This window comes from Callorhinchus milii, unplaced genomic scaffold, assembly GCF_018977255.1.
Source record: "Callorhinchus milii isolate IMCB2004 unplaced genomic scaffold, IMCB_Cmil_1.0 Scaffold16, whole genome shotgun sequence".
NCBI lineage: Eukaryota > Metazoa > Chordata > Chondrichthyes > Chimaeriformes > Callorhinchidae > Callorhinchus > Callorhinchus milii.
Window position 1 is genome coordinate 9,484,354 of NW_024704757.1, and position 27,673 is coordinate 9,512,026.

At 41.4% G+C, this 27,673-nt stretch overlaps 2 protein-coding genes across 2 annotated transcripts in view; both read right to left on the reverse strand.

The window, feature by feature from the left end:
- abca3b (ATP-binding cassette, sub-family A (ABC1), member 3b) overlaps window positions 1-4,711 on the reverse strand; it is a 63,746-nt gene extending 59,035 nt beyond the window's left edge. Inside the window, exon 1 of the mRNA XM_007893811.2 lies at window positions 4,680-4,711. The gene's annotated coding sequence lies outside the window, so the exon portion shown is untranslated. The remainder of the gene's footprint in view (window positions 1-4,679) is intronic.
- Window positions 4,712-7,320: 2,609 nt separating this feature from the next.
- On the reverse strand, window positions 7,321-27,266 carry ccnf (cyclin F). The gene is given in 18 exon segments (XM_007893598.2): window positions 7,321-9,897; window positions 10,386-10,558; window positions 11,679-11,760; window positions 11,763-11,811; window positions 12,480-12,579; window positions 13,431-13,518; window positions 15,473-15,653; window positions 16,167-16,290; window positions 16,423-16,587; window positions 17,054-17,205; window positions 17,557-17,634; window positions 18,041-18,145; window positions 18,248-18,301; window positions 18,400-18,593; window positions 23,095-23,162; window positions 23,869-23,975; window positions 24,293-24,447; window positions 27,247-27,266. Coding segments are annotated over 18 exon segments (2,382 nt in total). The 5' UTR covers window positions 27,260-27,266; the 3' UTR covers window positions 7,321-9,403.
- Between the last annotated feature and the right edge of the window lie 407 nt (window positions 27,267-27,673).

Consider the following 27,673-nt stretch of genomic DNA (forward strand, 5'->3'; position numbering starts at 1 on the left):
TTCCGCTTGCGTGCCTTATTTCAACCTGTATTCGTGCCACTCTAAACCTGCTGACCCTCCAACTGTATTCTCACATTCCTTGCAAGATCCGGCGTCCAGCACTGTATTCAACGAAAAATCACGGTCAGAATGGACTCAGACATGTCCTCCGTTGTCTATGCTATCGATTGCTTAGTCATCGCCTCGAAGAAACCCATTAAATTAGCTATTTTTCCAACAGAAACCACATTGGTAACATAAATAATTATGGTGCCTCATTACATTGTCGAAACGTTTCAAAGTAAATCCGTCTCAAAGGATTTACTATGAAGTGCAGTGACTATTTTGTAGGTAAGCGTGACAATTTGTTCCGCAGTCAGCCTTGAAATGAATGATCAATTTCATCAGGAGGATTGTTGCCCCAGACAATGGTAGAAATTTCCTTCTCTTTTGAAATACTGCCATAGGATTGTTAACATTCATCTGAATGGACAGTGCCCAGCAAGTATTGTCAAGCTCTTTAGTTTGGCCTCCCCTGACGTGAAATGTGTTATAGAAATATAAATTGCACTGTCGTTATTTAATATCTCATGTGAAGAACAGTACCCTGGACATTGCAGCACTCCCCCAATAATGGAAAGTCAGCTTTAGACTGTGAGTTCAAAGACCCGACATGGGGTTTGAACCCACAAGCTTCTGCCTCCATTCTCTGGCATCCATCCCAGAGTCACAGACATGAATCAACCTTCAGCGTTGCCATTATTGCAAGGCTACCACCTCCTCCTAAATCAAAACGCAAAATACCGCTGATGCTGGAAATCTGAAAAGAACAACAAAAACTTGGATTTATATAGCGCCCTCCACGCCGGACGGCGTCTCAGAGCGCTTCACAGCAATGGATCCTGGGACCGAGCCGGGGGGAGGGGGAGGAAAGTGACCAAAGGAACGGTCGAAAAGAAAGGTCTTCAGCAGAGATCTGAAATAAGGAAGGGAGGGAGCGAGGCGAAGGGAATGAGGAAGGGAGTTCCAGAGACTCGGGGCATAGTGGCGGAAGCAGAAGCCGCTTCTGGAAAACCCTGAGGTTCCGGTTTCTTGACATTTCAACACTCCCTCCCACTCGCACTCTGACCTCTCCATCCATGGTCTCCTTCACTGTTAATAATGATAATAATAAGAAGAAGAGTCCTGTAGCTCAGTGGTTAGAGCACTCGCCTTGCAAGCGAGACACCTGGGTTCAATTCCAGGCAGAGGGCGAAACCCTGGGCAAGTTTCCTTACTCCACACACCTAATAATAATCCCCCCAAAACCAAAAACAATAATAAATTGGTCATTTTCAATCCACGACTGTTTGTGGGACGCTGCTATGCGCAATTGGCTGCCGAGTTTTGCCCACAAATATACGGTCAATTAATTTTACAGCTTTGAGACATCTAGAAGATGTGAAAAGCGCTATATCAAATGCAAGGATTATTATTATTGTTAGATGCTGCCTGACCTGCTGAGTGTTTCCAGCGACCTCTGTTTTTGTCCTCCTAAATTCACTTTGCTAACAAACTGCAATACACATTCAATTAGTTAAATCATCGTCACGGATTATGGGTAGAAATTCCACCAGTGCCTAGATTGATTTTGTTAAAGTAACATTTTAGAGGGATCAAGATGCCCAATTCTTAATACTGAAGCCGGTTTTCTGAAAATTTTCCTACAGAAAATGGGTTTCAAGGTTAAAACTGCATTCAGCAATTTGCCAAATTCTGCACACTCTGAAATGTTACATCAATAGAGGGCATCGAGACACAGATGGAATTTTATCCCCCATCAGGTTGCACTGTTGGGGATCTCCATTTTTTCTTTCATTATAAATAGAAACTCCATCATGTATTATGTACACAATTTAAAAATCACACACACGAATATGCTTCAAGGCTGCAGTATATCTGCCACAGAAGATTATATTCAAGTATTGCCCAAGCTTCACTTATTCACTGAAGACATCAACTTAGCACGCAAGCTTTCGCAATTCCTCGTTGCATATCTACTGCCCTACATTTACTTACAAACGACACTCTATGTGTCTCTCAAAAGAAACAAAGGCTCTCTCAAAGCTAAACATTGTTCTCTTTCTCCCAAAAGAGTTTAAAAAGCACAACCTCACTCAAGACTAGCCACCCTGTGGTTATGTTAGAAGCAAAACCATTCACACCCTATGATATAAAGCAGGAAGACACGCTTATTCTGTTTGCTCCACATTGCTTTTTTGGTAGCAATAAATATCTAGATTTTTTAAAAATATATCTTTTTAAAGAGATAATTCACACCATTACATTTTTAGTGGCAGGCTACAAAGCACATCATTCTGGAAGCAGCCAAGAGATCTTGGAAGCAGGGTTCCAACAGAATTCGAGTCGCCAGAGTCCCATGATTATTATTGCCAAAAATCACTGAATTTCACTGCCTCTGTCCTCTCCCACACCAGGATCTTTGAGCCCATCCTCACCCCATCGTTACCCCATCCTCACTTGGTTCCATTGGATCTCCAACCCTAGCAGATCGAGTTCAAGATCCTTGTTCTCACGTTCAAATCCCTCCACAGTCTCACCCCATTTTACCTTGGTGACCTCCTCCAACCACGCAAACCAAACACTTCCATTGCTCAGTGAACACTTGATTACTTCATGCCCCCCACTCTATCTACTTCACCATCGATGGGCAGGCTTGCAATCATTCTGCCTCCATTCTCTGGCATCCATCCCAGAGTCACAGACATGACACCTTGTGGTGACTCAACTTACGTATCAGTGCATGATCCATCCTGATTTAGCCGATTAAACCAGAATGTTACATTATCAGCACACCAGGGTCATAAAAGGAGAAAAATCAGCCAGGGTTCCAGAACCAGATTACTATCCAGAGATCCCTGATGAGAGTTGTGTGTGCTGACTTAATAATAATAATCCTTGCATTTGATATAGCGCTTTTCACGTCTTCTAGACGTCTCAAAGCGCTTCACAGAATAGATTGTAAAGTGAATTGACTGTATTGTCAGATGAGGACAGATAATGAGCTCAGCTGCAGTGCCAACCAACAGTGGCAAAATAGCCTTCAATCATCAACTCACATTTGAAGAACAACCATTCAGAACAAGGTACAGAAGTATTCCAGTTTTTATAAAGCACTGTTTAGAGAGATGAGATGTAAGGGAGAAATAAACGGTGAGTTACCTCTGAGGATAATTCGGTTCAGAAATGACAACCCTATAAAAGTGATGACCAAGTGAAATAAATTAAATGCATCGATTTTTATGGGCTTACTTTTGCAGTTCATGTATCCAGAATTTTATTTAGAAAATTAAATATATAGAGAATATATAAAATGAATGTATATTAAATATACATTCGTCAGGTAAAATTGCTCACTCACTTCATGGCTGTTTGTGGGACACTGCTCTGCGAAAATTAGCATCCACGTTCACTCACAAAGTACGCAGTCAATCCATTTTATACTATATAATTCCCTTTGAAACACTCTCCTGACGTGACATCTTCTCTATCAAATGTAAAGATTACTTTATCACCTACTGAGCACACGTCTATTACTCAACCAAATAATGATTAACTTTGTGAAAAAAAAATCCCTTCTGGTTTCAACCATCTCCATCGGTTTAATATCTTATCCAAAGAACAGCATCTCTGACGATCCAGGACCCCCAGGACTGCATTGGAGTGTTGGGAGTAGTTTAATATGGGCTCCAAGTTCAGAATTGGGACTTGAACCCACAACCTTCCGACTCAAGAGATGAGAATGCTACCTACCAACTGAGCACACATATGTCAATCAACCAAACAATTATTACCTTTGAAAATAGACTTTTGGCATTGAGAATTTGTTATTTACAGTGTTGGGCGGTCTTCCCTTGATCAAATATACAAGGTATTTGCAAGGAAACAAGTACTTTCTGAAAGTCCCACGACCAACGTGCTTTTGACTGGCTTACAAGATGCTGCCATTCTTGCGACCTGTCCACAAAAGCTTTACAAAAATCCCAGAACCCTAGAATTATACAGCGCGGAAGGAGGCCATTCGGCCCATCGTGTCCGTGCCGGCGCAGAAGGCGCGCGAGTGCAGAGAGCGCACAGTGCACAGACGAACGGGACTGAACCGTGGAATCAGCCCCAAGCGCAGACCGACTGCAGCAAATGAAGACTGGAGGCCGAGACGACAATTGACGACAGACAGACAGACAGACAGACAGACAGACAGACAGACAGACACAAGCAAAGCAAACAAACAAACAAACAGCGTTCAGCTCTGCAGAACCGTTAAAGAGTCATCGGAAGCCCCGGCACAACCGGTGACGGTTGTCCTTCACCGTCCTCTTGCTCACTGTGTCCCAGTGAGGGTCTAAAAGCCATTGCCCCCCCCAACCCCCCCCCCCACCCCCAGCTGGACCATGGTTCATGGTATCTATTTGTGGTTCAACCTCACAAGCACAGACAGACAGACAGACAGACAGAGACACAGACAGACAGACACAGACAGAGAGACAGAGATGAAAAAAAAATCACATCAGGTATTTGCAACAAGAAGTAACACTGAGCTGTATCTGTGCAGCACCTGGTCCTGTCCTGTCCTGTCCTGCCCTGTGGTGTCCTGTCTGGTGTTGCGCTGTCACAGCTGAGCTGAGCCTCTGATCACTCACCTCTCACCGCCCCTCCGGCCGCTACAACAATGACAATGATCCACCTGATCCGCCGCCCCCCTCCGCCGCCCATTGGTGCCCACGTCGCGGCCCTCTCCCCCGATTGGTCAACCGTCGCGTCGCTCAATACCCGGCCCCGCCCCTCCGCCGCTGATTGGGCGGCGGGCCCCGTCGCTCAGGCCCTCCAGCGCTCTGATTGGGCCGGGCTGGGGCTGGGGCGCTGACGGAGCGCGGGGGGGCGGGACTTGCTTGGGCTGCGCCCCAAAGGTAACAATCTCTGGCGTTTGGATACATAACCACTTGCACTGAGATACAATGTGTCTCAGAGGGCGTTACAGTGGCGGAGCCCCCGACTCCGAGCCCTGCGGCCGGGCCGGGCCGGGGCGGTCGGGGACACGACGGTTTTCGAGACGTCTCCCAAGCGCTCCGCAGAAAAAAAACACCGCAAACTGAACCGACTGTAGGTTTTGCGGGCGGAACGCGGCAGCCAAGCGGGCGCGGCAGCGTCCCGGGCGCGCGCGGGCACGGGCGGGCGCGGACGGTAAACCGGCTCGACCGCTTGCCGCGCCACCCCATTCCCCTCAATCCTTCCAGGCGTCTTCACCGCTGCCGGCGGCGGAGGACGCCACGTGGTTTTTATCAGCGCCCGACCACCAGCGAGCGGCACAATCCATCCCGTGGAGTCCTGTAGCTCAGTGGTTAGAGCACTCGCTTTGCAAGTGAGAGACCTGAGTTCAATTCCAGGCAGAGGGCGAAACCTTGGGCGAGTTTCCTTACTCCACACAGAGCCTAATAATAATCCCTCCAAAAACAATAATAAATTGGTCATTTTCAATCCATGACTGTTTGTGGGACATTGCTGTGCGCAATTGGCTGCCGCGTTCGCCCACAAATATACAGTCAATTCACTTTACAGTGTGTTCTGTGAAGCGCTTTGGGACGTCCTCCCGACGCGAAAAGCACTATATCAAATGCAAGGATTATTATTATTATTATTATCCCCAACCCGCGGAAACAGGAGGAGGAGGCCGGCCTGAAAGAGACGCTCAACTCAACCTTTCCCCATCCCAGCCTGGGGCAGGAGAGACGTTGTACCCACCCACTCTGGGACAAAGATTAGACACGCTCTTTTCTCCCTTCTTCTTTGGGAGAGAAATTGCCTTTATCGTAGGACGGGGTTGACAAAATACACCCGAGAAAGAGTTCAAGCCAGGCAAAATGACTAACTAGTGCATCAGTTAGATTCAATAATCTTACCTCCTGAAAAATTGGGGAAACGGGGAGGAACACAGCTGGAGACCTCGAATTCTATTTATTTTATTTAGTGTGTAAGGGGAGTCCATTTACTCTTTTTAATTTTTAAAAGCAAATAGTAGACAAGCATGGAGTATAAGCATTTATATTGGCCATTTACGGGGAGAGGTTCGGTAAAAGTTCAAATGTACTACCCTCAGCTCTGCAGCCAGTATCTTTTCCACTACCCAGAACACTGGAACTCTGAGGTCGTATCCTTTCCCACACAACATCTGACACTTATATAGCGCCCTCCGCTCAGAGCAGAGTCTCAGAGGACTTAACAGTGGCCCGGGTGTGGAGGATGATGAAGGTAGCCATAAGCACAGTTGGAAGAGGATGGTTTTCAGGCGGGACTTGATAAAGGGGAGAGCGCGGGCAAGGCGGAGAGAGTAGTGGCTGAAAGCGCGAGCTCCGATGGTGGAGAGGAGGGTGTGACGGAACGAAGGCCAGTGCCAGTTGAGCGGAGGTGCCAGGTGGTGGATTGGGGAGTGAAAAGGTTGGGGAGGGAAGCGCCAGTGAGTGAAAGGATTTGAACTCGAGTGTGAGGATCTTGAAGTCGATCCGTTCGGTGATGGGGAGTCAGTGGAGCCTGACCAGAACTGGTGCGATATGGGTTTGGAGTCAGTAGGCGGGCAGCAGATTTCTGAATGAGCTGGATCTTTGAATAGTGGAGCTGAGGAGACGTCGAGGAATGTTTCAGTAATCCAGACAGGAGGTGACAAACACACGCATGAGGATTTTGGCTGCATTTAGGGTAAGGTAGTTAGAGGCGGGCAATGTGGTGGAGGTGGAAGAAGGTGGTCCTGGTCGGGGACTGGATGTGGGGGAGGAAGCATCACTGGTGGGGGGGGGGGGGGGGTCAAACCGGACGCCCAGGGAGGTTGAGGAATTTAGATCCGCAGGAGTGAAGACGTTGACAGGAGCCAAGGAGTGTGACTTAATGCATCCTTGTACGTACGCAGGGGAGTCCTGCAGCTCAATGGTTAGAGCACTTGCCTCGCAAGCAAGAGACATGGGTTTGATTCCCGGCAGGGCGAAACCTTGGGAAAGTTTCCTTACTCCATGCGCCTGCTAATAATCCCTCAAGAGAAAAAAATAATAAAATTGGTCACTTCAATCCATGACTGTTTGTGGGACACTGCTGTGCGAAATTGGTTGCCGCATTTCATCCACAAATATAGTCAATTCATTTTACAGTATGTTCTGTGAAGTACTTTGAGACGTCTAGAAAATGTGAAAAGCGCTATATCAAATGCAAGGATTATTATATATTATAGGAAATAGCTTTGGTGAAAGGCGAAAAAGTCTGAAACATACATCTGACAGAGAAATACAGATGTATCCGTATCAAACATTTATTCATATACTACAAAGGCAGTCATGATGAAATTTTCAGAAAAGGCAACTGTGGTTGTACTTAGTTTAGCGATTTCAAGTAACGTTTTGCATTTTGAAATACAGTACCTTAGAATACTTTTCCCAAGCAATATCTTAATTCTTTTACAAGTTTTGGCAATTCAAAATTGTTTCAATCATTTTTTTCCCTGGAGAATTGAGTAATACTGTTGGCAGCACCTGGTATAATAAATGGTGTAACATTTAAAATAAACTTTGAAAATTTGGAGACAAATGGGCATTTAGAAGATATTAAATCTGAGGTGGTTCATAGTTGAAACAGATTTGAAAACTAATACAAAATGAAATCTACACCCAATGGTTTAGAATTTTACAAAGTGATACAAGCATGATGATTATATATTCTCCCTACCGAACAAGTGTAAACTCCTGAGTGTCCTATACATTTTTGAAATCCATAGTTTAAAATATTGTTTCTAGATCAGGAAGAGTTCATATTTTACAAGTTATACAGCTGAATTTCACTTACAATGAAAATGTAAACTGTGAAATTATAATTCACTCCCAACAGAAATACATTTAGTCATTAATGTAATCACAATATTGCATGTTTAAAAACATTTACGTTTCATTTAAGCACCTGCTTTTTTTTCGGGGCCAAATGGCCATCATCAAATCTTAATTTGGAATTTTGCTATCTCGGTCACCATTTTTTTCACCTCCCCAATTGTTCCCTGAAGTATTATTTGCTGCCACATTAGTTTGCACTTAGTTTCAACTTCACAGCTTGGCTTTATATTCTAATTTTAGCAGTGATCGTTCTTAATTTCTTGCATCGTCACACACACACATATATATATAAATCCTTTAACATCCGTTCAAACAGGCTGTACAGATTTAGTAGATTTTCCAGCAAGTGACTGTACGGATTTAACCTGAAGATGGATCCAGTCAAAATGGAAGTCTATAATTCTCACATTGAAAAGGCTAGAGATATAAAAAAAACTACAATTCAAAACAAAATACACCATACAACATACTGATCTATTTGTCTGTATCATTACTGTTACTAGTCTCAATACTGTGGAGAAATATATTTGATCCAGTTTGAAAACATCGGTTGTAAATTCAAAAATCAAGTGGTTTTTTTTATCAGAAACAGCTATAAATATAGGTTGATATCAGATATAAAGCCAATACCGAACCTTTTGGTTATCTTAGTGTTGAAAAGCTAAGCGGTAACAAGAAGTCTCCTTAATATTGTCCGTTTTAAAAGCAGTGGCTCTGAAAAAGTGCTATGGTGTAATTCCAGTGCCTTGAACACAGGAAAAGGAGCATTGACAAGAGAGACAACACAAAAGACTTTGGTCAGTGCTGCAGAATTCAACTGCATTTATGGAAACAGAAAAGCAGCCAATTTATATTTCCAATTGAAAATAATGGAAGTACACGTCAATTTTAAAAAGTATACTGTCCAATGAATACATTGTGTGATTACACCTCAAAATTAAGCACACTTTATGCACACACACAAAATGTGTTAGATTATTGATCTGTTCAGTGCATTGCGCTCATAGGCAGTCTTCAACTACCAATCTTATTCTTGGTCCTTTGAAAGAGAAATGCATTCTACTGAATTGTCACTCAATATCCAATTTTATGTGTTTCAGTCCATTATATTTTATTTGATTTTGCTGAAACTAGGCAATGGTCGTCTGGAAATAGCCACTGTAATGCTTTCCCTGATGTGACAAAACTTCTGTTCCAGACATTATGAACAAGAAAGTGCCATCAATTTGTTATTTGGCCGGGTCATGTCTCATGGTTTTTGGGGTGGGGGGAGGAGCAAGAGAATTACAGCCATTTAAAACCAAAATACAGCATTAAGGCAAGTCCAAGGCACACAGCTATTTCCCTGCATATAAAGTTAGCATTTGAACAATTCACTAGTATACTTCCCTTTCATCTCTTCATCTTCCAAAGTCATACAGATCTTATATTGCTTTACCAACTATATAAATTGCATTCCAATCAGATAACCTTTTACTGTAAAGAACTATTGATTTAACTTTTCAAAGACTTAAAAACCCTAAATTCCACTCCTCTTTATCATGCTCTGCTCCATTCTTACGTTTTATTGGCTTCCTTCGAGAAGGTAAGGTTCTATATTCCCTTCTGACTGAAGGCAGTTCATCAGCCAAATGCAAGTCTTCTGTGCTGTAAGATGAAGGCATTGGTTTGATAAAGTCAATCGTGGGAGAAAGCCCTGAGGTAGATGGTAGTGGTTGTCTAGTGTTCACCTCACTTGTTGATGAAGAGCTATTGCTACTCACAGAAGAGTATCCAGAACTCAACTCCTCTGGAGGTTCTCTAAAAGTAGATGATGCAACAAATTCCCTTGCACTGCAATAGGCTTCACATTTAACATTAGAAAACTTGCGAGACCCTCGCAGGAATCTATTCTGCCTCAATCCATCTTCATCACTCTCTTCACTTGTGTCCTCGCAACAATGCTCCAAATTTCCACCTACAGCCACTGAATCCTTCATTTCACTGAGAACACAAACTGTAAGAGAAAATATTTATTTTGTCAAATAGATTTAAAGATGCAACAAGTTAACTTCTTTAATCAATATCACTGAGGTGTTTGTTTCACACTTCCAGAGTTAAATAGATTGAAGATCTTGCTGATGAATGATATTTCACACATTAAACTACTCAGTTTATTCACTGCTTCGTCCCCTCTAAATTCTGTGGTAATCAAGTATTTGGAGCAGCTTGCTGCATATACTTTTCAAAATGTGCACTTCAATTCAGCAGATATCACAACAGTGACTCTACCACTGAGACCTGGAGCTCCATTAGGCACAAGACAGAGCAGCCCAATGTGTGGAAGTGGATGTGTGTACAAATAAACAGCTGCTTCACATTCCTCCTCATTGCTGGTGCAGAGCACTACCAGTCTAATGCAAGGAGAAAAGGATTTATTCCAACAAAAAACATACAAGCTCCCTTAAATTACAACCTCTGTAATAACGTGTGCAAAAAACTTACCATCAACATTCTTCTCTCCCTCACTTTCTTGGTCTCCCTCATAGCCAGCGCAGGACAAGTCTAAACTCCAGTCTAAGTAATCCCCTAGAAGAGTATCCTCCTGGTTAGATAATTCAACAATAGGAGTTGCCACAAAGTTGCCCCGGTCTTCACGCAAGCTGTCCTCCCTTCGTCTAAATGGAAAGAAAAAAACCTTAGATCAGCTATAAACATAAAATATATAAAGTGCATGGTCAGCTGTAATGGAACCCCTTGTCTATGTACAAAATACTCAGGTTTCCTGTGAGGAGGGAAGAATAATAATCCTTGCATTTGATGTAGCGCTTTTCACATCTTCTAGACAGCTCAATAATAATCCTTGCATTTGATATAGCGCTTTTCACGTCGGGTGGACGTCCCAAAGCGCTTCACAGAATAGACTGTAAAGTGAATTGACTGTATATTTGTGGGCGAACGTGGCAGCCAATTGCGCACAGCAATGTCCCACAAACAGTCAGGGATTGAAAATGACCAATTTATTATTGTTTTGTTTTGGAGGGATTATTATTAGGCTCTGTGTGGAGTAAGGAAACTTGCCCAAGGTTTCGCCCTGCCTGGAAGCCTGTGAAGCTCATAGAGCTTCACAGAATTTACTATAAAGTGTAGTGACTGTATATTCGTGGGCTAAACGCGGCAGCCAATTGCAAACAGCCGTGGATTGAGTGACCAAATTATCATTATTTATTTATTATTATTTTCTTCTTGTATTAACATATGGAGGAACTTGCATTTTACAATAATGCCTCAAAGCATTTTACAGTAATAATTGTCAATTGTATGATTTATCATAAATAAATAAAACCAAGGATTCAGAGGAAGGAAATCTGGGCAGAAGCGTTAGGGAAGATGCAACCTCGACCTCAACCTTAGCAACCTCGATGTGTTTTATTTCTAGTGTCACTCCACTTTTATTGTATTGTTTCTTTATTAACTAATTAAGTTTACCGTATGCATTACTTTGGATTGAGAAAATAGCCTTCGGGATGTGTAGGGGACTGAAGATTAAACCTGAGGTTATATTTAATAGATAACTGGCCATTTAACTGGATATCATGTGCTTTGATGAAGGCACTGTCGAAGAGGAAGGTCTTTAGATAGGACTTGAAGGAGTTAAGAGAGGGGCTGAGCGGAGGGATTGTGGGATAGAGTTCCCGAGTGTGGGGGAAGAGATGCTGAATGCCTGAATCCCAGTCGTGAACAAACCAAAGTTGAGGGGAAATCTTTAGTTTGATTGAGGTAATTCAGTTATCTTACCTTTTTGTTTTGTTGCCTGATGGAGAGGTTAGAAAAGTCTGGATATCAGGATTGGTGTGCGAAAAATAAGAAGAAGCATCTTTTCATCCTCTTTCACTCCTAGCAGACTGCAAAGATCACCATGCTCCATTACCTAATTACAATTACAAATTCCATTACAAATCCTGGGTTAGCAGAATAAATATCCGTATTTCAACTTTTTCTTCTTGTGACCTTCAAAATCTTGCTCATCTCCAAATACAAATCAATTTGCAACTTTACCAGGCCTCAAATATTATACCCCAAAGGAGGCTGAAATAAATCTGCTCAACCTAAAAGTGAATAGCATGCAATTCCCTTAAAATACAATGATTGCCCTGTAAGAAAATTCTTCCTCAGTATCAGGTGATCTGCATACTCTCCAATACATCATAGCCTCAATTTTGGGTCAAGCCTTCAATCCTTCACGCAACAAAGGCAGCCTCAAGAGAAACAAAATACTTGAAAGCATGATAAATAATTTTCTATGCTATTGGTTTGAAGAAAACTAAAAATACCATGGACCAGTTAAACAGAATGCAGGCTGCTTACAATGGACAAAATAACTACCTCAGAAGTAGTAGCATCACTTGATCCACAATTGACATGTGTATGAAGAATGATAGCTTAAAATAGATGGAGTTTCCACTTTTTCCCCTGAAATTTTTCTATTAATCTGCCAATTTCATTTTTCACTGTTATTTCAGCTTTCGATGCTTGTTTATCTGACAGTGTTTTGAAATCACACCATTTATGACACTAGTTAAAGGCTGAGTGATTTACCTTCTCCTTACTGATTTGCTGGTGGCGTTCATCCTCAAATCGCTGCTTCACAGCTGTCAAAGATACATGTCTATAATCTCTGGGCACTTCATTATGGAAGCTGGTGGGAAGTTTAAATAAAATTACATAAATTGTAGTGAAAGGCATCAAAAATGATACTTAGCCGTTTTTAAAAAAAAACTTCTTTACATGCTCTGATGCACAAGTCAGGAAACCTGGATTCAAACAAGTAGAGCACATGTAAACACAAAAAAAACTAGATGTAAAGGTATAATTTAGGAGAAATTCCACTTGAGTCTCAATTAACTCACCTTACCCTGGCCAGCAATCCCTAAAATATTGGTCACTCACTCCATGAATGTTTGTGGGACATTGCTGTGCGCAAATTGATTGGCTCGATTGCCCACAAAACACAAGACCTCCAGTCTAACATGGGAAACACTTTAAGATATTAACAACGCGTGATATCAAATGCGAGGATTATATTTTAAATACCCATCAATACCATTAGCTGGGTGATGGAAATACTAATTGTCTGTTTTCAAAATCACTAAGAAAAAAGTTGCAAAAATTAGAGAAGATACTTTAAATTTGTTCTATTCTGCATTAGTTATATCAGGTGTATGGTGACTTATTACAGTCATAGCAAGACAAACAAGCCAACATACCCGGAAAAACTCTCAAGAGCGTGCTTCTTATGAAAGTCGTACAAGATTTGCACACAGCAATGCTCAATGAAATTATATTACTTGTTGGTTGCACTCTGAGGAAAAGCTGCAATACTAAGCAATGTAGAATAAATGTCTTCTTCCTCAAGTGATTGATTCCCACCCCCATCAGAAACCGAATAAAATATTAGTAACAATTTGTCAACATATTTTAGACTGTACACAAGCTCTACATACAACTTATGTCAGAGGCAATAGTTCCAATTGGTTTGGGAGGACTCACCATTTCTTATGGAGGTTTATGACACAGGGAGTCAAGTCATCCAATGTGAATCCAGTAGATTCCATTAGCTGGCTTGACCAAGGAAGGGCTATAAAAGGAAGGAAAAAATTAGTTTCAATACCTTAGAGCTGCTGTGGAACATCTTTACACTTTTCAGGTGATAAAAATCTAACCTGTAAATTTCTACAATGTCACATGGAAACATAAATACACACATGCAACAGCAACTTGCACTTATATTGTGCCCTCCATGCAGGGTAGCGTCTCAGAGCACTTAACAATGGTGGAGCCCGACCGACGGGGGAGGTGGCCTTAAGCACAGTCGTAGAGGAAAGTTTTCAGGTGGGACTTGAAAGAGGGGAAGAGAGGGGGCAAGGCAGAAGGATTGAGGGATTGTTCCAGAGCTTTGGAGCATAGTGACTGAAGCACGACCTCCAATGGCGGGGTGGAGGGTGCGAAGGACGAGCAAGAGGCCGGTGCCAGTCGAGCGGAGGTGCTGGGTGGTAGTTTGGGGAGTGAGAAGGTCGGTGAGGTAGGGAGGTGTTAGGGAATGAATAGATTTGAACATGAGTGAGGATCTGGAAGTTGATCTGTTTGGCGATGGAGAGCCAGTGGAGCCTGGCCAGAACTGGCGAGATCTGGGTATGAAGTTTGGTCCTGCTCAGTGTGTGGGCAGCAGAGTTTTGAATGAGCTGGATCTTTTGAATGGTGGAGCTGGGAAGACCGGTGAGGAGTGCGTTGGAGTAATCCAAGCGGGAGGTGACAAATGCATGCAAATGGGTTTCGGCTGCATCTGGGGTAAGGTAATGTCGGAGGCGGGCAATGTGGCAGAGGTGGAAGAAGGCAGTCCTGGTCAGGGACCGGATGTGGTGGAGGAAGGACAGTCGGGTGTTGAATCGGACACCTAGGTTGCGCACTGGTTTGGTGAGTCAACAGTTAAGAACAAAGTTCTCCAATAATTCAGTTGTTAAAGCACAGTCTGATGTAGATTTGAGCCATACATCAAAAGGTGTCCAGGATCAATGGTTTGTATGGTTTACCCATAGCTGTGCAGGAATATAAAAATCACAGGCCTTGTAACAGATATCCAGATCATTCTCTCATATTCAGAACAGTCTTAAGACAACAGTTACAAAAGTTCACAAAGATGTGACAATATTGCTGACATCTTGCATCATTTTCACCAAGGCTGATCTGTCCCATCTTGCAATAAATAAGTATACAGCGAAAATTGCCACTCCCATGTGAATGCAGCTGAACAAGAACACAGTTTGAGCATGGGTCATTAAACCTGTAATTCCACCACTTTGGGATGCTATATGTTTGTAGTCTTAAATACTGTGCACCACTGGGCCAATACCGAATTTAAAAACAAATTCAATAGAAGGTGAGAAATTGAGAAAAGCAAAATTTGAAACCAAAGATGAAAGAATGGTAAAGAATTGAAAGCAGCAGGCAATAATGGAGTTTAAAAAGGACAGACGAGGAGTAGGAGGTTAGGAAAAGAAGGGAAAATGAGATCCGAGAGTACAATACTATACAAATTTACATATCACCTTTCACATCAGGAGGACGCCCAAGCACTTAATAGAGAAGTAAAGAAATGCCTCTGGGAAATGCATTGTTCATTTTTAATTATAGCATTAGTTTTTATTCGCTACATATTCAGCAACAATTAAATGCTTGGTTCACCAAAACACAGCCAGTATTGTTACAGATATCCACCTATATACCGTTTTATCAAAATATGAGTTCAGTAATCCCCATAATTACTTGTATTTTGACCGTTTTATGTACTTTAATTGTAAGTAAACACAGAAATTTTAAAACACTCATGGACAAAGTGTTCCACATGCCAACAAAAGCCTACCTTTGGCCCTCAGGAATGGTACTTTACAATCTATATGATTTAGAACCGACAGCTATACAAATAGCTCCAAAAGAAAATTGTACCATGAATGATTCTGTTTCTCATCAAGAACCAAGATATTATACTGCACTAATTTCTCCACCCCATTCAATTTTAATCACATTATACTAACCTTGTCTGAGAAGTATTCGTGCTAACAGTAAGCCAGCTGCAGCCGTCATTGCAGGAGAGTAAACAGAGAGATCTGTATATAGCAGTGAGAGCTCACAGATGTAGTTAAAGAGATGCGCTGTGCGTCTTTCTAATGGAGCTACTGTCAGCAGCACCCCTGCGTAGTCTAGAACAGTAGGAGTCTGCAAAAAGAAAAATCTATAAAATAGTGCACCACAACTTAAAAACATTTATAAATACCAGACAATAGTACAAATCATTCAATGACTAGAATTGGATTATCATTTGAACAAAGGTAATTGGCACATGGAACCCAGTGTGGGAGAAGGTATGGGCTGTGGCATCCTGCGTGTGGAGGTTCAACCTGGTAAGGATTGCAGAGAGCAATCGAAAAAAGGCAAGTCTAGAAAGCGACAAGGGTATAAAAGAGGAATACTGCAAACAACCAGGATCGGGAGATATTGAAGCTGATAGGACAGGTAGAAAGAATCAGGAGAGTAACCATGGAAATAAAGCAAGGAGAAAAGATGGCAAAGTGGATTGAATGGTCAATGATATCAAAGGCAACAGAAGTACAAGGAGCACTAACCACAAACGGAAATGGTTGTATTAGTAACTTGACTAGGGCTGTCATGGTGCTGTGAGCACCCCTATGAGCTAGCAGTGGTCTAACAAGATTGGATTGTTTCACTTACTCTGATTTTCCCTTCGAGTGCTGAAATGATCTCTCCCATCATTCGCACCAGATCTTCATATTTGTACGTGTTGTCTGTGAGCCAGACGGCTTCACGAATGGTTAGAATCTCTTTACTAATAAACCTATGACAAAGAAAACCTGAATAAGAACCTGAAGAGATTCAATCTTTCAATAAACCAAAAGATGTTCAAGATCTTAGAAAACATAAATACAACAATAGCCCCTGCCCTCCAATATCCTGGTTTCCACCATACCTTGTAGAGATCACCATACAGGCTATCCCCAGCAGCTGAAGGCGAGCCCTAGGTACGCAGCGTAACATCAAGTATCGATCGACACATGCCACAGTCACATGCAGGCATAGGCTGGAAAAATCTTTCATACTGGTCACCTCCACTAACCAGTCAACCAGAATGTACCTATAGATGTAGATATAGAATGACTGGTTACACCAATTACTGTAATGTCACAGTTGGCTTCCTTTAGACACTAGGATTTTTTTTTCCCATATTCATTGTCATTTAAAAGTCTCCCATAATCTTAAAGTAGCACCAGTTTAAAAATAGTACCAGTAATTAAAGCAGTGAATTACTTTATAGCCCAAAAGACATCAGTCAGCAGTGTCTAAAAATAGAAGTGTAATCCAGAGGTACCCCATTTCAAATTAATTAAGGCAGTCTGCAGATAAATCTCATTAGGCCTACATAAGATTTTAAGCAAGGCAAGTGCTCAATATTAAAAACAATACAATTGAAGTACTTACCTTTGCCCGTTTCAATCTTAGATTCTTTTACAAACCACCTTGGGTTTTCCTCAATACAATTCTTAATACTGGGGAACTGAAAACTAGTGAAGCAGAGTATCTTGAACTGTATATTCACTTACCTCATTGTGTCATTCATGTTCTTTTGCATTTTGAACATATTTTGTTTGTAGAAGGGATGGGAAGATTGGAAGATCTGGGCCATGGGCTCTTTAGAGGCTTCAGGCATTACATCTAACAAATTGCCATTTCCACAGGCTTTCGCTAATGACAGCTGAAATACAGATAAATAAGAAATGATATTAACATTTGGATCAGATTGTATGATTCATTTGTAAAAAAAAATCAAGATTACTCAACCCTTCCATTAATTTCAAACAGTACACAAGATTAGGCTGGATGAACATTGGATTTTGTATAGAGAAACATACACAAGCATAGTTTGCTTTTCAAGCAACAACAAGAAGAAGATTGCATTTATAGAGCGCCTTTCACGTAGGGAGGACGTCCCAAAGCGCTGCACGAGTCTAAGCACACTTTTGGACTTGATTATATAAATGCACATTGCACAAAATTTAGAAAAGTTGATTTTCTATACCATGTAAAAACAAAAATTTCTGCAGACCTGTGCTTCCCAGCATCCTTTTATTGCATAATCCCTGAGTTTTCTAAGGCTTTGAAGGTACCTGCCAGGGTCAGTCATCTACCAGAAAAGAAAAGTCAATCAATCACATGTAGTTGAATATAACAAGCATTTCAAGAAAACATAAACAACACTGCTCTAAAGAAACTATTCCAGCCTTAGAAAATCTTGTTACAATATTATATCAGAGCTGGTATTACTTTGTTACTCACTCACATTGCCATTTCTAGTTTAGACTTGTCAGGGAACATATAAACTGAAAGGATGGTGATTTAATGTCCCACACATGGAGCACAACATTTTTTTCCCCAAAAGCCATATTTTTTAATGACAATACCAGAAATATCATGACAGTGATAACTTAATGTTGTAACACCTTAAAAGGAGCATCACTACTCCTTCCCGTCCCCCACCGTTTTTTGAACTTTGTTAGTGTGGTATTGGTGGATTAAAACACTAAACTCACAGCTCCCTTCTGGTTTGTCTCCCACAAGTGGTACGAACTTGTCAGGCATCCATGATTTGAAGATTCCTCAAACAATAATACAGCCTCCTTCAGTTTCTCCTCATCCTAGAAAATCGGTTAAAAAAAAAAACAACAACAACTTTAAATGATCAGACGATTCAAATCTTAAAATTTAACTTAAATAAGCTTAATTACCATTTTACCAACCTCAAACAAACTGAGAACTTTGGCCAAGCAGTGGGTTAGTGATGCCTTCTTAGCCTGCAAAGGTAAAAAGAAAATATTTAGGCGCGGTTTGGAAAATCATAATCAAAGACAAAGTTAGATAATAGATTTTCACCTTGCAAAATATTACTTACAGATTGTGACTGGCATTCGCTTTTTAAACTTTCATAGACAACTGCTTTACAGCAGCTGCCAGTGAGTGACCAGGGTGGTCTAATGAATAACCACACAAAGGGGGTAGCACTGACATTCAAGCTTTCTGCCAGACTAAAGAAATGAGATGCCTTTAGTCCATTTATTTCAGCACGACCTTCATCTGAAACAGCAACTGAAAGAAAACAAGTAGTTACCATGTCTGTTCATCACAATTAGTGAAGGCTTTACAATTAAACAAAAGTTGTATAGAATAGTCATATGCATATATGTTCTAATAACAAAATGTAATACCTCAACTGGAGCACGAGAAGATAATTATATTAACTGCAAGGCCTTCATTCTTTGGTTTTATTTAGTTTCTAACACTAACTTACCACGGCAATCTATTAGTCATCTGACAATAGCTCTCATGTAATTTACTACAATGCTCATTCTATTTGCTCAAAGTACAACCTAAACTAGTGCAGTAATTTAGGCTGAGCATTTGTCATGATGCGCAACTTAACCCACTAGCATCAGTGTCGCGATAACTGAATTTTCATGCTGTGAAGTACCTGAGATGTCTCAATTACACGATAAGGTGCTATATCAAATGGAAGGATTACTATTATTAATGTCACAAAATGTTAGGGTCCATTACAGGTCCACTGTACAAGACAGTGCTATACTGAAAGACGTTATAATGGGATTCCCCTAAAATTGCACAATAAGCATGACAGAATTGCTTATATTGGTGAGTTTTGAAACGTAGGATATTTAAATTAAAAGTACAATTAAGTCATTAAAAGCATACAATTCATATTTCTAAGCACCAAGATCATACCAAAAAGGTGGGTTTATTACAAACAGAAAAATGGACTTCAAGTATTACATTTTATTAGATATTTTAAATTTCTTAAAGGTCCAAGCTGAGCTATTCAGTATCTCAACATGCCAACAAATTATTTTTCCCAATTACCAATTTTGGTTGTACCTACATCCAGAGACTTATCCCCATAATGGAACATTTAGGAGGAATTTGTACTAGCCTCTAAAACAAGTTCCCTATGGCGGATCCCAGCCAGAGCAGGAAAAGATCTGAGTGAGAGCAATTATATTACAAACCCCTTTTTCTTCCAAGACTTGTGGCTAAGTTACATTATTCTGTTCTGAGATACTGACACCCATCTTCTTCAACACAACTTCAGCACGACTTGAAACAATAAATTATTTTCTAATAGAACATGGAACGTTTAGGAGGAATTTGCACTTTATTGTCATTTTACTTAAATGTTAACAAAACTGCACCCGTGACAATTCATAAAACTCTCAATTTGATGTATGCAAGGATCTTAGTCTTAAAATAATTCTTTGGAATTGTATAATTCTCATAAATCTGATGTCACTTATTTAATGTGAAATGGATCACATTAGAATTAATCTCTAGTATTTGAGAACTACTTTTACATGACAGTTTTATGTTATTACCATAGAATGATAGAATTATACAGCACAGAAGGAGGCCTACCGTGTCTGTGCCGACTCTTTGAAAAGAGGTATCCAATTCAATCCCGCTCACCCGCTCTCTCCCCATAGCCCTGCAAACTTGTCCTCCCCAAATAATTACTTCACTCTTAAAACTGGTTATCAAATCAGCTTCCACCATTTTTTCAGCCAATGCGTTCCAGATCCGAACAACTCACTGTGTGAAAATATTTCTCCTCACCTCACCTCTATTTCTTTTAGCAACTATTTGAAATAGGTGTCCTCGGGTTACTGATCAACCCACCAGTGGAAATAGTTTCTTCTTGTTCACCCTCTCGAATCCCTCCATAATTCTGAAAACTTCTATCGAGTCTTCTCTTAACCATCTCTTCTTCAGGGAGAATAATCCTAGCTTCTCGAGCCTCTCCTGATAACTGAAGTCCCTCATTCCTGGTACCATCCTGGTTAATTTCCTTTGCACCCTCTCCAGTGCCTTGACATCCTTCCTGAAGTGTGGGGCCCAGAACTGAACACAGTACTCCAGCTGAGGCCTAAACAGCGTGTTATAAAGGTTCCTGACTTTTGTATTCTATGCCCCTATTTATAAAGCCTAGTATCCCATATGCTTTTTTAAAAAAAAAACAGCTTTATCTACCTGTCCTGTCACCTTCAAAGATTTACTTATATGAACCCACAGATCTCTCGGTTCCTTATTTTGTCCTGGATTAGTCTCTAGAAGTTTCCCCACTACAGATGTTAGGCTGACTGGTCTGTAGTTCCCGGGTTTAATTATCCTTTGGCCCCATTTTGTACAGGGGAGTAACATTTGCAACCCTCCAGTCCTCGTGCACCACCCTTTGTGGCCAGAGCTTCTGTTATTTCCACCCTTACTTTCCTCAGTAACTTAGAATGCATCCCGCCCGGACCAGGTGACTTATCTACCTTGAGCACCATCAACCTTTTTAGTACCCCTCTCGGTTTATTCTTATCTTATCCAATTTCTCTACCCTCTCCTCCGATACTGTAGCATTGTCTGCATCCTCTTCTTTTGTGAAGACAGATGCAAATTACTCATTCAGTACGTCAGTCATGTCCTCCGCCTCCACAAGACGATATCCTCTTTGGTCCCTATTCGGACCCACCCTACCTTTACTAACCTTTTATTCTTCATGTGCTTATAAAACACCTTAGGGTTCCTTTAATGTTACCTGCAAATCTGTTCTTGTACAATCTCTTTGCCCCACTTATTTTTTCAGTTCTGTACTTTCTATATTCGATTTGATTATCTTCGGTATTTTGCACCTGACATTTATCATAAGCCTCCTTTTTCTGTTTTATTTAATCCCAATTTCCTTAATCATTTAATCAAAAATTAGTTTAAACCTTTCCCCACAGAACTAGTTAACCTTCCTGTGAGGACAGTGGTCCCAGCCCGAGTCAGGTGTAACCCATCCACCTTGTACAGATCCCATCTGCCCCAGCACTGGTCTTAATGTTCCAGAAACCTGAAGCCCCCCTTTCTGCACCATTTCTCCAGCCATGCATTCATGCGTTTGATCCTGCTGATCACCTGGGGCCTCAGCGTCTCGGATGTCACCATCACCGACAAGGCTATCTCTGACCACCATTTCATCTCCCTATCCTTCTCCCCACTGACTCCAAACCTACCACCACCTCCTACCGCTCGTGGAAGAAGATCTCCCCGCAATCCCTCTCTGCTGCCCTGGAGTCCACTGAACTCCTCCTCCTCCCCTGGCCCACCTCCCGCACCAATCCATCCTCTGCATTTACTCTCCTCCACAGAACCCTCTCCACCACACTCAATGCCCTTGCCCCCCTCACCTCCCGAACTGCCTCCTAATCCCGATCCTCACCCTGGTTCACCAGCTTGCTCAAGGGCCAGGTGCGGGCTGCCGAATGCACTTGGCTCAAATCTGGCCTAACGTTCACCGGCACATCTGACTGGACCACATCAAAACCTACCGCTCCGCTCTCGCCTCAGCCAAATCATCCTACTACTCCAGATTAATCCTGGAGGCAAAGGGCAACCTCAGGCTCCTGTTTTCCATCACCAACTGGCTCTTCCGCCCTCCCCGCCAAGCCTCGCAGATTCTTTCTTCCAACTTCTACTGCGAGGAAATGCTGGACTTCCTCGAGTCCAAAATCAGGGGAATCTGCTCAGCTGCCACTGCCCTCCTAACTTCCACCCCTTCCCTACCCCCCCCCCCCCACCACACTCCGACCAATACCTATCCCTCCTTCCACACCTTTGAACCTGTCATCCCCTCCTCTATCATCACCACATATCCCCCATGAAGCCCACCACCTGCTCCCTGGACCCCATTCTCACCCTTCTCCTTAAAACCCAGCTCCACCTCCTTGCCCCACTATTTGCTGACATCATCAACCTCTCCCTGTCATCTGACACTGTTCCTATGCCCCTCAAAACAGCCACTATCACCCCCACCTTGAAGAAACCTTCCCTCGACCCAAAACAACTATCCAGCTACTGGACCATCCCCAACCTCCCTTTTCTGTCCAAGGTCCTTGAGAGCCATCGCCTCCCAGCTTCGCTCTTTCCTCTCCTCCCACTCCCTCCATAACCCCCACAGAATGAGAAGCGTTATTATTTGAAAGCTTAAGTAAAGGACCAGGTGGAAAAATAGTAGAGAATAGGATTAAACTAACATGTAGTTGGATAACGCCAAGATTGTACTTTAAAAACCTGTACATTGTCAGAGGAAAGAAAGATTGAACCAAGTTAAGTTCAAAGTCCTGGAAAAGATTGAATTAAGACAGTGGGGTCTAAATTGATTTATAAACAAGATTAAAAAAATACTTTGTTGCAAAAGGGGCAATAAAACGTGCATCATGCCGATCTGTGGGAACTCTGCTCTGGAAAGTGAATCAATTTGCGATTTGCAGTTCCCCCTGGTCAGAATGGCAAACCTTTGGATACAAGGCGAATACCCGATTTTCAATTCGGAGTTGTTATGAAATTATTGAATATTAAACCCCAATGCGACGAGTTTTAACTTTAAGAGTAAAGATGGTGCAGGAAAGGGAGAACAATTGGATAGATCAGAAGAATGAAGTATAGGCAACTGATGATGGAACAATCAACCTGCCTATTCTGGTCATAGTAAACCTAGCACTCAACAATTAAAAAACAAAAACACTCATTTTACGATGTGAGGTTCAACACTTACGTCCTTCGTTATAGAGGTAGGCTATCCCTAATTTGACTGCAGCTTCAAAATTCCCACTCTCAGCAGCCCTAGAATAAAACAAAGTTAACTCATTAGAATTTGTTTTTCAAACGTTCTGCTTCCTCCTCTTCAATACACAGGTGGCAATTTTATGGAATTGTGAAATCTAATACTTTCAACAATTCATGATTGACACCGTGATCACCACAGGATCACACACAAAGTGAAAAAGAAAAGGAGCGGCCTTTAGAGGAAACTACCATCTGATGGTAGTGTTCTGTAGATCTGAAAAAATGTTGCAAATCAAACAGCAAAGTTGTTGAAGGAAACATTTTTATGGTTCCCCACAAATTACTGACAAGCTCAGTTGAAAATCAAATACTATACCGCTGTTTTAGGGAATTTTTTTTAATGTTAATGCACATATTTTAAAGAGTCTGGGTCAAGACAAGTGTCCATTTTAGAAAAAGTTATATTTTATGAATGATAATGCAATCTATGACACAACAGAACAGAGAAGTGCAACTTGGAATAATCATGCTGCTGGAATTTACATCAGAACATGAGACAGCTAACAGGCAAGTAAGCTAAAGAGCCAGAAGTAGGAGAATCACTGAAAATTCCACTCAATTTGCTTTTATAGACAGTACTTAGACATTTGTTTACAAATACAGTCTCTGTACTTCACAGTAAAATCCTATGAAGCGTTTGAGAAGTTTCAATGACATTAAGCACATATCAAGTTTGAGGATTTTATACACACACCCACACTACCTTTCAAAGAGCCAAAGATTTATTGGAGATGGCCAGACTTCATGAAAGTTTGCATGTGCCCAAACACTAGCATGATTATCTACAAGCGATCGGAAATGAGAGTGGACCTGAAAAGGCAAGAAAATAATTAATTTGTCAAAGAGCAAAACACATGAACTGTGGACATTGTGTTCAAGCCTAGAATTGTAGATCATTGCATTTGATCAATTTCTCTGAAAATGAACTGAAGTTAAAGAAAAATTGGGAGAGCACATTAAATGTACAATGTTGGCAACATTACTAATAGTAATTCTGTTTCTTTTTCCCTCTAGAAGTTAAAACTTTGGACAAGTGAAAAGATTAATCTGAGTAAACACAACTTATATGCAATTAATTGATTTGTCTGGTATCTTCATAATAGCTATACAAATGGCAGTTAACTCACAGCTCTGAAGTTGAGAATATCCTCAGCGGGAAGGCATTCCAGTACATAAAGCAGAACATCATCTGGAAGACCGAGCAATGTGAAGACAGGTGGGTGTTTCTTAATCTTCCGTTTTGTAGGTAGTGAAAAACATTTTGCACATTTACAGTGAAACACTGAAAGCAAAAACAAGTAAAATATTAAATGGTGTCATTTTTATATTTGGTAATAATATGCTCTATAACAGTTTAGTGTGCAACATGTCCGAAAACTCAAAACAACAAGGAATTCTAACTAGACTGTTCCTTTTAAACCTTGTATAAATACAAGACTGAGGAGAAACCACCAACCAGTAACTCAGCAAATACATAAGCATTTTTTAAAGCAAAATAAGTTTTAAAATGCACTAGTTTTGGCCTCCTAAATTTTTCAACATCATTGTACGACTTTTACCCGGAAAGAACGGTTTATGATTTGAATGTTTTCATTATAATTATTATAGGTTAGTAAAATCATAATGCATTTAGAGTTGGTGTGGCAGTGACTGCCACACCAACATACTTACATTAATCCACCCATACTTAACAGCAGCTAAGGTTGCCTGTAGCTAATAGTAGCCTATTTATTTTGAAAATCGTTTAGGTTCCTACAATTGTCACTGTTATAGTTCCTATTTATCAAATGTATGCAGTTAAAGTGTTCTTGCACTTAAAGTATAAGAAACCTGCTGGCTAAATATCTAAAAAAAAATATTAGATGGGTACATGGAAGCCACCATGGACTAACTTATTCAAGCTAAGCAATAAACTTGATATGTACCATTACCATTTAATATTTTAATTGGGGACTGTCACAGAATTCAGAACTTGTTGGTATTGGCTGAAGACGTAATCAGTCACCTAAATCATTCCATTTTCATTATAAATGCTACACATTCTCTTTACTAATTACGTTATTACAGACTCCTCCAGCTGCAAACTAACTGTGTAAGGCAGCAGTTCATCATGCTTAAAAAAAACTGAAAGCTTCAAATGTTGAACAACTGTTTTTTCAATTCTCGACAATCAAAATAAAAATCAGTTACCCCTTTAAGTCCCCCCAAGATTTCAGCACTTAAATGCAATACTCATACCAATATTAAACATAATAATAATAATCTTTGTATTTGATATAGTGCCTTATTGCATCTTCTAGACGTCTCAAAGCATCCAGAATATTCTGAATTGACTGTATGTTTTGTGGGCGGAACATACCAACTGAAGTAAATGCAACTGCATGATTCTATGATTATAGTACCTGGGTTAGTAAAAGTCTACTCACTTACTGGGATGCAATTATTCATACCCATTCCACATGACGGGGGAATAGGGAAGGGGGACAACCGGAGACAGAAGAGACAAAAAATCAAAAATAGGATGTTTTCATTTAAAAAAACTGTATGTTTCAAATTTTAATTCTATTTCTTTTCTTGCCAAAGCAGCTCTCCTTACAAACATCTAGCCATACCACTGGTGCAGAACATGTGAACATTGAAACTCAAAACAAGTTTATCAAATAGATTATTATTTTGGCAGAATGTTGAATCAGTGCAATTCTGATAACAAATCAATTTAAACATAAGTACATTGTTGCTCTCCTATAAAAATGGACTAGCTATTCATTGCTTGATCATTGCTTATCTGCCTTCAGATAAGATATAAAACTAAGGTCCAACTGCACGTTCAGGTGGATGCTAAAGATCCTATGGCATGATTCGAAAAGAGAAAGGGTTTTCTCCTGCTGCCTGGCCTGTTTGTGGGACATTGCTGTCGCATTTCACCCACAAAATACTGTTAACTACCTTACAGTATATCATGGGACGTGCTTTGCGACTTCTCAACGATTTGATAACGCACTATATCAAAGGCAATGAGTATTATATAAAATATGAACTAGCTGCCAACTAACATCACTGTGCAAAGTTTTATCAAATACTATGTAACGCAAAAGCAAAAAAAAAATTTTTTAAGGAAAAAAAGAACAAAATCTACTGTGCTGCAAACTGAGAGATTTCAATCCATGCAACAGTTGAAACAAACTAAGTGTGTGGCACGCTCACTAGACATGCAAGTGTGAAAATTAATCCTCCGAATTGAAACCAAAAAACCAAAAAAAAGGGCACAAAACGGGAAAGACCAACACACAAAAAAAAAAGCACCCCAAAGTACTTGGGCTTTTCAAACTTTCCTAATGAATGGTACTTTTTAAACTGGATCACCTTCACTTCCCCACTCACCCCAAGACACACACACACACTCCACACCCCCCACCCAACCTAAAAAAAAGTTCCCAACCACCACCTCTTCCCTTCCTCTCGGTGGGGTCGAGCGGCAGTTTTCAAACCGACCGTCCAAACCGCCAAACTTCGCCAACCCGCGGCTCCGCCGAGACTTCTCACACAACTTCGGGAGAGAGCCCTTTCGAACAAAAAGGCAACGCGAACCTGACCCGAAAGCAGACGAAGCCTTTTGAAACCCACCCCCCACCCCACCCACCCTCCCGCCCGCGCCCCGGACGAGCAAACTTTTTTTGAGAGGAAAAAAAAGTGGGAACGAGAGATATATAGAAATAACGTCTCGCATTTCAACACTCCCCCCACCCCACACCCTCTCCCCTCCCCAGCGATTGGGGGCGCTCAGCAAAACCACTGCACCCGCAACTTCCCGAAGAAATAAAAAGAGGGAAAAGTGGCCTGAGAGGTACAGCGGGTCTTTCAACTTACAGCCCGAACCCACGAGATAACGCGAACTTTTACCCCCAAATCCGAGGATTTTTTTTTCCCTAATACAACCCACTCTGTGTCTGTGTGGGACTGGGGGAGGGGGGGAGAGAGTTTTTAAGCCCCTTATTTAGGATGGGAGTGGCCCACAGTCGCGCGCGAGAAAGAAAAAAAAACCGTCAAGTAAAACCTTTGCGATGTTTCTCGCAAAACTTACCGCCCGTTTTCATTTTTTTTCCCCCTCCCTCCCCTCCCTCCCTCTCGCTCGCGCTCTCTCTCTCTCCTTTCGAAGCGAAGTGGCTACGGATTTTTTTCTTTCGGAGGAGGAGGGAGTGAAGGAGAAAAGAATACAAGAAGAAGAAACGTTGAAAGAAACAAACAAAGGCGTAAATGAAAGTGCAAAGAGAGAGAGAGGGAAAAAAAAGGAGACCGACTTGACAGAGAGGACAGTGAGGAAGAAGAGCTGACTGTTGAAGAGCAACCACCACCTGCGCGCGCAGTCCCACCGACCGTTGCCAACGGCCCCACCGCGCGTGCGGACCTTTTCAAAATAACCCCCGCCCATTGGCCGGTCTCGCGCTCCCGCCCTCGTAGCGTCCCATTGGCTCCCTTCCTTGCCAGTCGGTGACCTCGCCGGTGCTGAT